A 15,517-nucleotide genomic window follows, 5' to 3' on the forward strand; every position below is an offset into this window, starting at 1 on the left:
AAATATAATGTTCTTATATTTCTACTTATAAAAATTAGAATATTTTTTTGTCTGTTTGATGGCGTTATTGTTATTATCAGCCATAATCCCACTAATATCTCGTAAAGTTCAACAAGTTTAGGACATTTTAAGTTAGTCCTAAATACTTGTATTAAGCTAAAAATGCAAAACAGTCTCTATAATAAAAGTATAGTAATAGAAAATGAAAATATAAAAGGAATGACCTTTGATATATTAAATAATATAGTAGTTCTCTTTAGGTCTTGTAAAATTGTTTTTTATCTGATTACTGTTCTGTTTTAAAATATGCAACATTTTAATTTGTTGTGGTGACTTTAATTTTTGAGTTCCAATTTTAATTATATTTATGAATTTTACATGCTTTAATTTTTTAGTGAAAGTCTCGTTTTGTAGTTGTAAATAATTGTGAAAATTATGTTTACTATTCTTAATTGTGGTAAATATTCATGTCATCTAATTCAAGGTTTCCTATAAAAAAAGAAAAACAAATTTTGATCTAAACTGTTTTGAAATCTGTTTGTATGAGTTTCATGTTTTCTGGTTTTTCTAATCTCTCAAAAGGGCATCGAAAAACATGAATAATTACACACATATATCAATGGTTTCCTTTGTATTTTTTTCAGTTATTGCTGTCACTGTGATAAGTCCACTGGAACTTGTTAGAACAAAGATGCAGTCCAAAAAACTAAGTTATTTTGGTGGGTATTGTTTATATTTCTCATATTTTGAATTTATACGTTTGCCTAGAAAAACAGTTCAACTAAATTATTGCTGAAATGGCAAGCTAATCCCTCTTCTTTGGCCAATTAACTAGCCAAAGTTTTCATAAAAGAGGATGTGAAACTAGAAAGATGATTCTGTTATTGTTAAACTAGTTCAAAATTGTGAGTTTAAGTTTGTTAGTTTACCTTGTATATGGGTGATTGGAAATTTGTTTTTTTATTTAGTTCTGGAAGTATACATAAATGTTAGAAATAAAGTAAAAAGAAATAGCTAAAAATGAGGTGTTAAAGAATTATTTAAATGGTTTTGACTTTACATAATTGTCCTTTGGCTTTCACATCTTAGCTCCTATTCTTATCAGTTATTAGTCATTGTTTGTTGGATCCTTTTTTCTATCTTAGGCAGTTCTGAGCCAGTTGATACACATCCCGAGTTTACATTCATTTAAACAAAAAAACTGTGACATCAAGTTACCAAGTTTAATTTTGGACAACCCTTAAGCTTAAATAAAAGTTCAGAGGTATAGCTTTTTAGTGAATTGTTCATTATGATTTTTTTGTTTGACTTTATTACAAAGTTTCATCAACTTGTGTGGCCATCATCAGGTAACTGCCGTCTATTGTGTCAACTATTGTGCAAGCATTTTGTTCCAATTTATAAAGTGTAAAGGGTGATTTTTGTGTTTTGATTTTAGTGTTTGGTTTTTGAATAAAAATAGCTTTACTGTTTATTTTGTATTTTTTCATACATATTTCCAAATGTTTATGATATTTTTGGTTACATAGCCATGATATGGTAAGACACCTATTAATATGTTTGATTTTGTGCATATTGTTTCCTTTGTGGAGCTTATGTTGTTTTTTCTTTCTTTTTTTCTGTTATTGAGTTTGTTTTTATATTTGGCTTAGGCTCTAGTGATAACATGTATAGGAAAATGACATTTGTTAATAAATGTATCGGATATTGATTGTAGTTCGTGTTACAGATTACTGCTGCTGCATATGTTAAAAGATTTGTTGTAAATGTACGATAACATGCCAAATTCTTGTTGAATTGAGTGGGCTGAGTCTCACTTTATATAGTTGTTATCATTACCAGATTTGTGAAAGATTTTCTGGTTAAAACTGTTGGAGTTTCTTTCTCTTTTTAGGTTCGTGTAATTTAAATTCTGATGCTAACCTGACCTCTTCTCACAAAATAACTTTTCTCAACTAGCACTGCCCTCTGTTGGTGCAAAATTTCATTGCACACCACTAACCTTTCTTCTCCTGCTTCTGTATATCCACATACAAATGAACATTCAGCAGCTCTCTCCACCAATAGGAGCAGAACACCACTCCTATTGTAACCAGTACCCTCTTTACATCTGCACTCAATAATCACTTGTCGATTGGCAGTACTACTATACAAACATGCTAGTTTTTGCTCGCGTATTTGTTGAACGTTTCCGTTATACTACTGACTTTGTTTTTCTTTACTATTTGTATAAATTTTCACATTTTGGTATTGTGAAAGGTTGCTTTTCAAATTGTTCTTACTTTTTCAGGGGCCTTTTGTTAGTGCGTTGTGGATCCCACTTTATGACAAGTGGTGCTCGACCAGGTATATTTTTTTGTTGTTGAAAATACGCACTGTCCATCCTGTGACGATGCTCGATGTCAGTTATGTTGTAACTCTTCTTACATCCATCCTGATGTACAATTCCAGATGATACCAGGTGTTGATTGTGTGTGTCTCCCTTTTTATTGTTATCTATGGCTAAATAATTACGTTATTACGTTTGAGTTATGCACACCGTAGTGATGGGGTGTTCTGTAGGACTGCTAATAGTTCTCTCTCTGGTAGTTTTTTTGCTTCATAAATATGGTAATCCCAAACCATACACTCATTGACTAACATGGGTAAAGCAGACAGAGATTGCTGCCCAACGGTGCTGCTCTGTGACGTTGAATCTCTTCCTACCAGGAACCTGATGTACAATTCCAGATGCCACCTGGTTTTAGTTGTAGCACTACACCGTCCTCCTGTCTATATATCTGACCAACTGTTTTTGTCCTATCATCCTTTAGATGAACATTCTCAGAGGGTCTGGTTTTGATTGGAGATGACCCTGTCATGATTAGTATTATGTGTAGATGGCGTGACATCTTTCCTACCATGGACTTGATGTACAATTCCAGATGCCGCCAGGTTTTAGTTGAAGCACTCCACCATGTCATAAATAAATATATATATAATTGCAGTTTGCCCCTAAGACTGAGATGTTCCTCTGGATGTACATTCCCGGTGGGTCCGGTGTTGGTTGTAGATGGTCCAGCTAAGTAAAGTCCTCACTTGTGTGCTGGCTTGTATCCCTCCTTCTACTGTGGACTAGATGACAAATGCCCACAGCTGCCATATTTTGGACTTGAGATGTACCTCAGGTTTGCATTCCCTCTTTGTAACATCTGCTGGATGTCGGTTCTCAGTGGATCTGGTGTTGGCTGTAGCTGGACACAGCACGCTTTTCCGGTTGTGTACTGCCAGATATCCTCCTCCTACTATAAACTGGAAGTACTATACCCATTACCATCAGGTTTTGGACCAAAGATGTCATCCTGCCAGGGCTTTCCACCCACCTACTGTCTGCTGGTTGTCAGTTCCCAGTGGATCTGGTGTTGGTTGTGTGGGAAATGGATGCAACTGGTGACGGATTTTGGTACAGAAGCCCTACCAATTCCCGTTTCAAGGTGAAGAGGTAGGTGATCCTCTACCTAACGAGGATTTGATGTACCAGTCCAGATACCACCAGGGGTTGGATGAGGTCGAACTAACATTATGGTCTGTAGCGCCCTAGTTACTTGATACCCAGGAGTCCCATTCATCGGTAATACATATTCTTGGATTCCTTATATTTTTCTGCCTTTTATGTTTGTGACACTGTCATAAATTGAGAAAAAATATACCAAGATCAGATATGGTGCTGTGTCCCCCTGCAGAGTGATGTTTCTCTTTCGGTTCCACACCTGATCTCTCTTTGGCTGCTTCCTGAAGGGAGATCATTTTTTATTTTTTTATCAGCCCTCCACCAGTTCAATATGGGATTCTTGCAATTTGTGAGAAGAGGTAAGATATCGTATTGAAAGTTAGCATTTTCCTATACTGAAAATGTATTTCTGATATATACTTACCTCCTCTCACATTTTGCACTCAGCCTCTCCACTTCTGATGATATATGGTGTAGGTCTTCTGATCAATCTCGAAATGATTAACAAGTGCAGATGTGAAGAGGGCACTGGTTGTGAAAAGAGTGGTGTGATGCTCCTATTGGTGGAGAGCTGCTGCAAGATCATTTGCATGTGGATATGCAAAAGTGGGAGATGGAAGGCTAGTAGCATGAATTGAAAATTTTGCCGCTATAATGTAGTGCTAATCGCGAAAAGCTATTTTGTGAGGAGAGGTAAGTATCTATAGGAAATACATTTTCAGTGTAGGAAAATGCTAACAACTGGTTTTCATTCTCTTTTTTTTTCATGAATGAATTTGATGCTGGAGTGAACATTGTTTACACGTTGTAGAAATGACTGCTGATGGTTGTTGTCTTCAGATCCACACAATACATCATCGACGTATATAAACCAGTGTGTGTGGGAGGGTGCAGAGCTGTGTTAATGGCCTGACTTTCTATTTTCTATTATGCTTAGGTCATCTATTTGTTCATAGGTTACCTTGACAGGTGAAACATATTTTCATTGTAAGGTGGAACAAGTCTTTCAAAATTTCCAAGCTCAGTTTGTAATACAATTTGTTGGAATTTTTTGATATAATGTCTAGAGCTACATTTGTTGCCTCTTCTTTTGGTATCAAAATTGTAAATTTTGTGATGGTTGTTGAGAATTCTAGAACACTTTTAACCTGGTATTTATCATTGTCATGTGACGGTTTGATCAGAAAATCTAGGAATTGTGCATTTTCATGACTGTAGCTGCCATAAGCTGAAAGGATGGGTCGGATGCAAGTCAGGTTTTTCTGAATTTTTGGAGCACCAAACATTAAAGTCAAACAAAAATAGAAATAAATAATCCACTCAAAAGCTGTAACTCTTTGACTTTTATTTAAAGTGTGTAGTGGAGTTCCTCTACGTACAACAACTCTTTAAGTTTGTGTATTTTCTTAAAGCATTCTTTCTGCTTTTCTAGAATTATTTACTTATTTATTTCTTCATTCAATCTTTTTTTTTATCTGTCCTGGCTGTTAAAAAACAAAGTTTCTCTTTGCTGCCAACTGATCCTAACTAGATTTTATCAATTCTGCCAAAGAACTCAGGTTTGTAATAGCATTTTTGGTTATCCAATTGTAATGTGGAGAAGAACAACTTTAAATAACCCAGTTTTTAAGGGATGAGTTAATAATTTAAATTAAGATATTCAAAATTACTGAGATGGAATGATAATAATGTATGGCTTAATGATTTATTTATAAAATAGAAGCATGCTCATTTTATATAAATAGTTTCAATATCTTATATTAGAAGTGCTCAAAGACCACGTGTATAAATTAGCTGTAGTTCTAATATTTTACAATTTCTGTGTTAAACAATTGATATATACAATTACATGATTTTATTCTGTATTTTTATCATTACTTAAAGTTATGTATATGTTTTTTTAAAATAGTTATCAACTGTACAAAATAATGAATAAAATAATTTTTCTTATGAATGTATGATATATCATCTCAAAATGTTTTATTGATAGCCATCTCATCCTGTTTCTAACACTTCTGGTTTGACCCATCTTTATAACCTTTTATTAGGCCTCATTTGTTCTCACTCACTCTAGCTAGATACGTGTGTAAAAGTTTAAATTAAAATGACCACTGTAATTATTCCTAGATGGTCAGTTGCTTCTATTTAAGTTTAATATTTTGTACATTATCCTATCAGGCACAAAGAAAACTAATGTCTTTAACAGACTCTAATAGAAAGTAATGCTAACATTGAAATCAAATGTGCAATACATATCTATTCATAAAAGAACAAATTATCAAGAAAGTTCTTTCAAAAGACCCAGTTAAATTATGCCTTGTTTTATATACGTTTTCAAAGATCAAGTGTACAAGTCCCTGAAAAATGATATACGGAATAAACCATAGATGAATAACTTGGCATGTTTGTATCCTTTGACAGACAACATTCATCACTGGACTATCTGAATAAAGTATAATTTAGCAAGTGCATGTGCGTGATTTAGCATACGTAAATGTAGTCTGGTTATAACATCTGTTATAACCACAAATTCTAGGATAATTAAGGCAGTCTACCTGTTATTTTATTTGAAGTTATTCTGTATTTGTCCAGTAAAACATAGGCATTGCTAGAAACAGTAGATTTAAAAGAATTTGATTTGTTTTCAAATTAAAATCTAGCAAAGTTTTTGTGTCAAATAATAATCTTTTGTTTTATTTACAGTATAGGTGTTGTTGCTAAATGTGATTTACCATAGAATAAGAATTATTTAAAAGTGTGGTATTACTTGCTAGTTCAAACTTTGCAGTTTTGTTTTATTAAAATGTTAATTGTGAACTGTATTTCATTATGATAAGATTTTGTGAGTTGAGTTTTACCAGCATTTATGAATTACTCAAATTTATAGTTAATTTATTTCTATACTTTAGAAATTGGAAAAGCTGTCCATAGTTTAGTACAAGTTCAAGGCTATTTGTCCCTTTGGAGAGGCCTAGAATCAACTATTCTTAGAGATGTGCCATTTTCATGTAAGTGTTTGCAATCATAACATTTTCTTTCAGAGTTTGATATTCTTTCACAAAAAACCCATGTTTTACTTGTACTCTGAATCAAGTTTCCTAAAATTCTGTTCTAATTTTTTTAATGTATGTTTGCCTTTTCAGAAATTCTTTTCAATCACTCAAAATTCTTCCTGAATTTTAAAAACTTCAAAATTATTCCCATACCTTTTGAACAGTTATTTGAAAGACTATCTCCCCCTGACTTTTTTTATGTGAAAAAGTAATGGAACATTTAAGAAGTCATTATTTGAACAAATCACTTTGTAAGATACATGAATAAACCTTTTTTTTTTAGGTATTTACTGGGCCAGTTATGAACAAATAAAGATACAATTTCAAATGGAACAACCTGGATTTTGGTTCAGTTTTAGTGCTGGAGCAACTGCTGGAACTGTAAGCTGAAACTTTTGTACTATTATTTGTATAGTTTACTGTATGTGTTGTTGGTTTTTATCTTTTAATTGGATCTTAAAAAGGATAAAAGTTTGAAAAGTATGGAAACAGTTATTGAGGTTAGTAAAAGCAGACTATAAAACTAATATTAATATAAATATTAGTAGGTGAATGGTGGCATTGGAAATGACAATTTAACAACAAAAACAGGAAACTAAGCATCAAATTAAGGTTTTAGTTTAAGAAATCAAAAGTTAAATATATATATCGCTCTCTGTTGGATAACTATTGCCTAATGCTCAAAACATAGGGATTATTTAAGAGAACTTTCTAATAACTAGGAAACAGTAACAATATGGGTAACCAAGAAGTTTTTTACTTTGTTGCTTAGTTACTAGTCTTCAGAATTATTGCTTTAAATGAACATTGCATTATTGTTTAGTGTACAGTTCCTTGTTAAGTAATCTAATTTTAATCTGGTGGAAAAAGATCTAATAATTTGTATAACTGTTTCTTGCACTTTAATAAATTAAGTTATTAAAATATGTTTCTTATGTAAGTGGGTACATAAAGCAATATATACTTTAAAACAAGCTTCTTTATTAGAGGTGCACCAATTAAGATTTTCTTGTCTAATATTGATACTGATGCCAATACCAATATTGGTATTAGTGTAGGTAAGGCACTTTAAACTACTGAAAAAAATTAAATTTTAACCTGTAGATAATGTCTTTGGTTGCATTTATAACAAAAATGTATAAATAGTATTTACTTGGTGCATTTAGTTCAGGAAACAAATTTAAAAAATACCAGTCATGAAAAATTAACAAAATACACTGCATTAGTGAAAACACAGAATATATATTAACTTTTAAATTGTAATTTTTGTTAGCTTGTAGTAGAAACTTTATATGGGTGAATGTAAAGTTACCTTACCACCAAAATAGTAACATATAACAATTCAATATATTTTACAAAATTCAGCCCCACCACTTTGTAACTTCAGAGAACAACTGCTATGGCTTCAAAACACAAAACAAATATGTTTGTAAGCAATGCAGATCAAAGATCAAGATGAAAAATACACAAAAAAGAACTTGGTGTAATACGTTTTACAGTAGTAGTAATAATATAAGTTTAAATAATTCACTTATTCATCCAGAGCCATAAAATCCATTGAACGTTTGGAAATTTCTTTTGTCCTGGAATCTTCATGACCTAATTTCTTTGAACATTTTAGTGTTTGAAATAGTGGTAACTACTTTGGTATGGGGTTTTTCTTTCCCTCTGGTCCTATCTCGTGCTTTTCCCCTAGGTATCTTTAGAAAATCATTGTATTTAGTGGCATGACATATCTTACAGTGGTGTGTTGAATGTTTTATGTTGAAACCTCTACCAGTGCTGCCTCCATGTGAAATTTTTTCAGCACATAATTTGTAAGCTGCTATCTTGTTGTTTTTAGACACTTTTAGATATTCCAAACCATGCTATTTTGAGACATATTTACAACAGATAGCTTCATGTTTCAACTGTTTATGCACCACAACATTGTATACTATATATTAACTTCCATTGAAGTAGATCTTGCAACAGAAGTACCACTTTTTTTTTGTTAAAGCAGGATATTCTGAAATATCAATCAAAGTGAGTACAAGTGTAGTTTGTTAATTATCTTGGTGCGTGTGAAATATCTGTTGTATTTCTTTGCCCATAGCTCCTCCCAAAATTATTAAATTTTACAGGAAAATTAATTCATTAAACTTTTCAGTCATAGTTCATTCATTGGTTATCATTCCAAACACCATACTTTTATATTAACTGTAGAATTAACGGTGAGGTTCATATGTATCCCAGTGGCTTTTTTAAATATGGTTTTCTAAACTGTTAACCCTAAAACTGCTTATAGGTCCATAACTTTGCTTATTTACACAGTATTGTAAAGTATGTTTTTAACTTGAAGACATGATTATTGAAACATAGAACTTACCAATATTATTTTTGTTTTATTTGTGTGTATCTTTATTTACTGTCATTTTTTGCTTAATACAAAACAGATGCAAATGTGAAAAATGCAAAATTAAAAATGAATTTGTAAGTGATCAGATAGAGGACAATGTAAGAAAATTAATTAATTTTTGTAAAATCCAGAATAATAAATAATATGTAAATGTAAAATGATTCTTTAAATTAAGGAGTAAGCCAAACACCAGAAATTTGTTACCAAATATAAAAGTGTAAAGTAAGTGAAGCAGATAAATAAGGGTAGTAACTGAAAAGCCACAAGTTGAAACTTGGTGTTTAACTGACAGAGAAGACATCAATGGTCAAAAGTCATTGATGATACAACTAAGGTTAATACCAGAAGGGATAAAAGTGATAATTTTCTTACAGTTCTATTTTTTTAGCTTGGAATCCACTTTTTGAATCCATGTCATTGATTAAAGTGGTTTTGCTTGTGTTTGATAGAGAAAATGTTTGTAGTTTTCATGAACCTGCTGGGCTGACATTGAACTTTAGTACAATCATTCAATGGGGATGTCTGTTTTATTGTGAATGAGAATGGTTTTCATATTTTTTTCTTTTTCCTGAATGAAATAACAGGAAGTTTCCAGAACATGTTTTACATAGGTGTTAAACTTATCGAGTGTTGTCGAGTTTCAATAAAATATAACAATAAGAGGAATTCTGTTAGATACTTTGGTATTATATTGTTTGGGCCCAGCTTTTAGTTGAATATTGATGGCTCTTTAAATCTGTCCATGAATGTCAGAGTCCTTATAAGGACATATTTGGTAATTAAGATATGGTGGTTTATCTGTTGATTTTTACTGTGCAAGTAAGTTTGTAGAAGGCCATCGTTTATGGATACAATGACATCAGAAAAGTATGTGTGTGGGGGAGTGGATAGTAGTGAAGGATAAACATGATAGTTTTGTGTAATGAGATAATATGCGAAAAGAACTTTTGAGAGATTTGGTATTGATAGTCCAAATATAGAAGACGACATGAATGAAACATTTTCAGTGGTCTTCTCTGAGATTTGTTTTCAACATCATCCATAAATATGTTACCTAAACAAGATCAAACTAGCAAAAATTTTTAATGCATAAAAAGAAATTAAAAAGTAAAACAAGAGGATTAACAGTAATGGTGAAAAGTTTAGAAAAGTTACATGCTTATAATTTAAACATTAATGCGTTAAAAATTTTTGCTAGTTTGATCTTGTTTATGAAAAACAGGTGTTTACATCATAAAGTTTTTGAACCAGTTTCATAATTATTTAACACCTATTCTGTGAGTCAGGGAGACATGTTTGGTGGGTTAATTCCCAAACAAGGCTTTCTGGTACTCTCTTTTTTTTTTTTAATTCTGAATAGATATTTGTACTTCTTATGATATCTGTGATCTGAATTGTCCACCAGTGTGGTCAAGTTCACACTAAGTTCCAGTCTATGGGGGAGTAAAACCCATAATCCTATACAATAGAGGGTAGTGGCTGCACATGTTGCACAATACAAAATCTAGTTCCTCACCTCTGTAAAGCCATTTTCTTCATGGTTTTCTCAAATTCTGGCAATAGAGATAGCCAAGGAAGGCTCAGTAAAAGCTTATTTGCTGAAATAAGTTGGCTAAGTGCAGCATCTGTCTGGATGTAAACTCTTCTACAATTTTTGTACAAAAGGAACATACTCCACATATTCATGGCCAAATACTGCTGAGAGGGTGAGTTCTTTTGGCAGTATAATGGGGTTTTTTGGAGTTACCAGGCCACGTTCCTTTATCAAAAAAATTTTTTTTCTACCTTGAATAATAGGAAACTGTGACCATACTTTGTTGCCCACCCATTCCACCAAATTCGATCTCATTGAATCGCAAACTGGATATTAAAATATTATTCCTTCAGGATCATCCTGCTTTTGATTTTCTTTAAATTTGTAGGTAGCAGCTGTATTGACTCTTCCCTTTGATGTGGTTAAAACACATCGACAGATAGAGCTAGGAGAAATGGAAATTCTTGCTAGTAAGTATAACATTACAACTTTGTGCTATCTAAAATGGCATTATTTGTACTTGCACATGGATTATGGTTCTATTTTTTAAGCTTGTCTCTGTTTTCACATTTAGTAAGTAACTTTTAAAATAAAACCACCCAAATACTTAAATCTTCTTATGTACCCAGAATTGGAAGATATACTTTCCATATTGGTGTGTATGTCTGTCTGTTTGTATTTCCTTCTATAAGATATGTGTTTTTATAAGGATTTTTTAGTCTAGTGCATAATTGATAATTTTCTTTTAAACTAACTGTGACATTCTCACTTTATGACCATACTAAAGTTTTGTTATGTACTTAAAATGTACAGAGATTTTATTTTTTCCTCAAACATTACATTTTCTTATCACTACACATTTTTGTTTTTCTGCAGTTGGCAACAGTGATATTTATTTTATTTTATAAATGATTTATAGGCAGTTTTCTAATATTTTGATTGAAGTGTTAATGGAAGATACCGTAGCTCCCTCTAGGGTAGTTTCAGGGCTCTTCTAAAGTGGTGCTCTAATCAAGAAGGCTATAAAAGTTCTGTAAAGAAATTTGAAGATTTTATGAGTGTTAGTGTAGAGAGGAATTAATTTAGGGTTAGTAAGACAGAGAAACAGAGGATTGAGTTGTAGTCTTTGTGAAGAATACAAAATAAGTACTAACTGTTCAACTATAGTTTAGACTCAGTGACTTAAGCTACTGTGATGGATACGAAAGAAATAATAACTGTTTAACTACAGTGTAGGCTTAATGAATTCAGCTACTGTTTTAATGCAAATTCAAGTTTGAGAGTACAAATGAAGTATGTTATTTAAAATTCTTACTCAGCTTGCACAAAGACTCAGAATTGTAATTAATTTTTGATAAAATTATTGTCTCAATATGAAGAAGTGAAATTGGATAAGGTATCAAACTGTGGGACTACAGCAATTAAATTGTTACCATTCACTGATTTTAAATAAATCATAAACTTCTTTTTTAATTAGTCTGTAAGTTATATGTCAATGATAAAAGTAATTCATTTCAGAGGCTAGTATATAACAACTGCCCTAAATTTCCTCTGTCTACTGTTTTTTATCATGATGAATATATTGTATTTTTTGCCTTTAACAAATTGTGTCTGATATTCTTTATCTCTACTTCACTGCAGCTAAATGTTTATGATTTAACGTGTAATATGCAGTCACTTTAAGTATGGTCTGAAGGATTGGGAAATAAATGTGTTAGGTTTCTTAAACTTTAGACAGAGGGAGAAGAACAAACATTTTCATGTAGCAGCTTTACACCACTGTTTTATTTTTGTTAATTAGCCAGGGTGAACAGAACAAACATTTTCATGTAGCAGCTTTACACCACTGTTTTATTTGTTTTTGTTGAATAGCCAGGGTGAGTAGAACAGACATTTTCATGTAGCAGCTTTATACTACTGTTTTATTTGTGTTTGTTGAATAGTCAGGGTGAGCAGAACAAACATTTTCATGTAGCAGCTTTACACCACTGTTTTATTTGTTTTTGTTGAATAGCCAGAGTGAGCAGAACAGACATTTTCATGTAAAAGCTTTACACCACTGTTTTGTTTGTAATGATGTTTTTGTTGAAAAGAAAATGAAGCATAAAAATATTATTTTAGCTTGCTCCATCAGACATATAGCCTATAAAATCCCTCTGTAGTTTCACAGAAAAGTTGTTAAAATTACATAAAATAAAGTTTATATAATTTTAAATAGTGAAGCTTACAGAAGAACCAATTTAAAATTTCATTAATAAAAATTTTTCAAACTGTTAGATTTAGTCCATATTTTATATTACACACGTATTAGATGCCAGCAGTTACTAGAGTGTTATTGTAACATAAACAAATTGTTTATGTGTGCGGAAAATGTATTATTTTGGTACATATAAATAAATGTACTGAAAAGAGTTTTCTTTTTTTACAGATTTGAATCCAAGTTTTATTTTGAAAACATTTTTCCATTGCTTAAAAGATTGCTATTCTTTTTGTAGAAATGACTTCTCCACCAGACAACATGTATTAGCTAGATTACGTTTCAGGTATTAATGAATAAAATATTTTACATTTCAGAGAGCAGTAATAAGCAACTGACTAGCACATACGATATACTGAGGAACCTTTATCGTCAAAGGGGTTTCAGAGCATTATTTGCTGGTAAGGTTGTTAGTTTTGTTTCATTTATTATGATGCTAAATAACTTCAAGTGCAGCTATTTTGTTTGGAGCAGTAAATTTAAAATTTGGTCACACAGGATTGGATAAGTTATAAGAATATAAGCACAAAAATTCACGATATCTTATAAAAAAAAATATGTGGAGTCTTAGTTGGATGTATTAAGTTCTTCAGCACATGCATTATTACAAATGTAGCATGAAAATGTTGATTTTTTTTATACTGCAAAATTGTATACATTTTGCGTAAGGATGTTACTTTATTCGAAAGACTTATTTGTTGAAAAGGTATCTGTCAATAAATGGAAAACAATACTTAAAGATTTAAGTTGTGTATGAATAAGTGTTTACGATGATTTTTTTCACATCAGGTATTGTTCCAAGAGTAGTAAAAATTGCTCCAGCCTGTGCCATCATGATTAGCACCTACGAATTTGGTAAGGCTTTCTTCCGACAACATAATAATGCCCATCGTGGAGTTCAAACTCTTTGATCAACTGTATATAGACGTTTTTTTTTGCATTTGAGTTGTTGACTGAAGAGCAGCAAGAAAAGTTTATTCTGTCCATTTTATATTTTCTGTATAAAATGTTCCAGGGCAAGAAGGAAAGTTATATGGTGTCTAGTATTTTTGACTAGCTGATCTTGCTGTCAGAAGAGAATGTTGTTTTACATTCAGCAAATCTGATTAGCTGGTCCAGGACAAAAAAAGAAAGAAAATGGCTAACATATTTCCAGAATGATGTTTATAGACAAGAACCAAAAATGTCAACGTCTTGTGCTTCCTAATGGTGCCTTATAATATTCATTTTATTTCATTGAATACTAGATACTAGGCACTTCATTATTAAAAGATAAATATTTAATGTTAATCAGTACGATTTCTTTTTTTGATTAGCTTTTTTCTGTCCCCCACCCCTTTATGTAAACATTTTAGTTTGGAAATGGGTTTTTCCTTTTCTTAACTTATTTGTAATTATAGTTTTTTATGTTACTCAGAATTGGGTTTTTAGCCAAGAGGAGGTTTGAAAGACCTTGGCTAAGTCAAATAGTGTGGCTAAACAGAGTTAAGGGCAATGTATATATATATATATATGTATGGTTATTGTAGAACTGATTATTTTCTTTCTGCTTGTTGATGCATGTACATATTCACATTTGATTGGTTGAAGTCAGTACAGACACTAAAACTTGTAGAGATTGTCAAATAAATATTCAAACTTCTCTGAAGAAAACCTAGAGCAACAATACAATTAGATGAAATAAGGAAACCTGCTACTTTGTGCATTTAATCCACCATCAAGATGTGCTAGTTATCAAGTTTTTTGTCCATTTACAATACAAACTCCAGTTATTTACTTATGGCCCGAGATACTTCACTAGATTTGATACATACACACTAGTCATTGGTATATAACTCTTCTTCACTTAGCCAAAGACAATTAAGTTGTTGTTTTTTATCAGTTCTTCAAAAGTATGATCCAATTATTATCATAAACTTACTGTTTGGCATTCTTTTCATTACTTAAAAAATTATTGGTTTTATTTTTGTTAGCTAAATGAAGTAATTAAATAAGGCATTGTTCCTAAGTATTCTTTGTGATAGTTTTGAAAGTTTAACAGCACTAAACTTTCAAAGCACGTGATTTATATGGATTCAAAGAACATTTATCAAGACGAAGCATTAAATAATCAGCAGATGGTCAGATGCTCTTATTTTGCTTAAAATATTTTGGTCTTTTAGGAAAATATGAAACTGTAAGCTATTTTATTTGTTTAATATGTTGACTCCTCTACAGATATGATGCAAAACATTTTAAATAAGTACAGTCTTGTCAGTTTTTTGTTATGATTTAATCTACATGATTTATAGTCATTGTAACCATTTTAATTTATTATGCTAATTAAACAGTCATACAATGCACTTTACAATATCAAATTACAAAAATAAATCTACTTTATTCATCATATTTTGATTTTACAATTGAAAAAAAAAAGATGTAACTTTTAGTTGTGGTCAAGTAAACTGAAAGTAGTATCATATTCAGAAAGAGCTGCACCATGGATTCTGTCCATTTAAGTAACAGCAGTTATCTGTATTTCGTTTTTACTGCTTCAAGGAAATTGTTTTAAACACCAACTCTTAAGAATATATGTTTTTCAACCAATGTTTTGCCTTTTCGACTTCATCAGGGTCGATGTGCACAACTGTTTGATATTAGAATATTTGTTAAATTAATTAATTCGTTAATTTAACGAATATTCTAATATTAAACAGTTGATAGGTTGTTTAGGCAGAGTATTCATAATGAATCTAGGTTTCAAATGGACAGCAACTTGCTCTCCACAATCCACAAGAACACTATA

General features: G+C 31.5%; 1 protein-coding gene across 1 annotated transcript in view; it reads left to right on the top strand.

The window, feature by feature from the left end:
* The window catches only part of LOC106467789 (solute carrier family 25 member 40-like), a 31,965-nt gene extending 17,580 nt beyond the window's left edge, over nt 1-14,385 (top strand). Inside the window, exons 6-11 of the mRNA XM_022395982.1 lie at nt 645-719; nt 6,400-6,498; nt 6,827-6,924; nt 10,864-10,945; nt 13,050-13,133; nt 13,522-14,385. Of these exons, the coding sequence (XP_022251690.1) occupies nt 645-719; nt 6,400-6,498; nt 6,827-6,924; nt 10,864-10,945; nt 13,050-13,133; nt 13,522-13,643 (560 nt within the window). The 3' untranslated portion in view covers nt 13,644-14,385. The remainder of the gene's footprint in view (nt 1-644; nt 720-6,399; nt 6,499-6,826; nt 6,925-10,863; nt 10,946-13,049; nt 13,134-13,521) is intronic.
* Nucleotides 14,386-15,517: the final 1,132 nt, after the last annotated feature.

Source organism: Limulus polyphemus, unplaced genomic scaffold, assembly GCF_000517525.1.
Source record: "Limulus polyphemus unplaced genomic scaffold, Limulus_polyphemus-2.1.2 Scaffold2740, whole genome shotgun sequence".
Classification (NCBI taxonomy): Eukaryota; Metazoa; Arthropoda; class Merostomata; order Xiphosura; family Limulidae; genus Limulus; species Limulus polyphemus.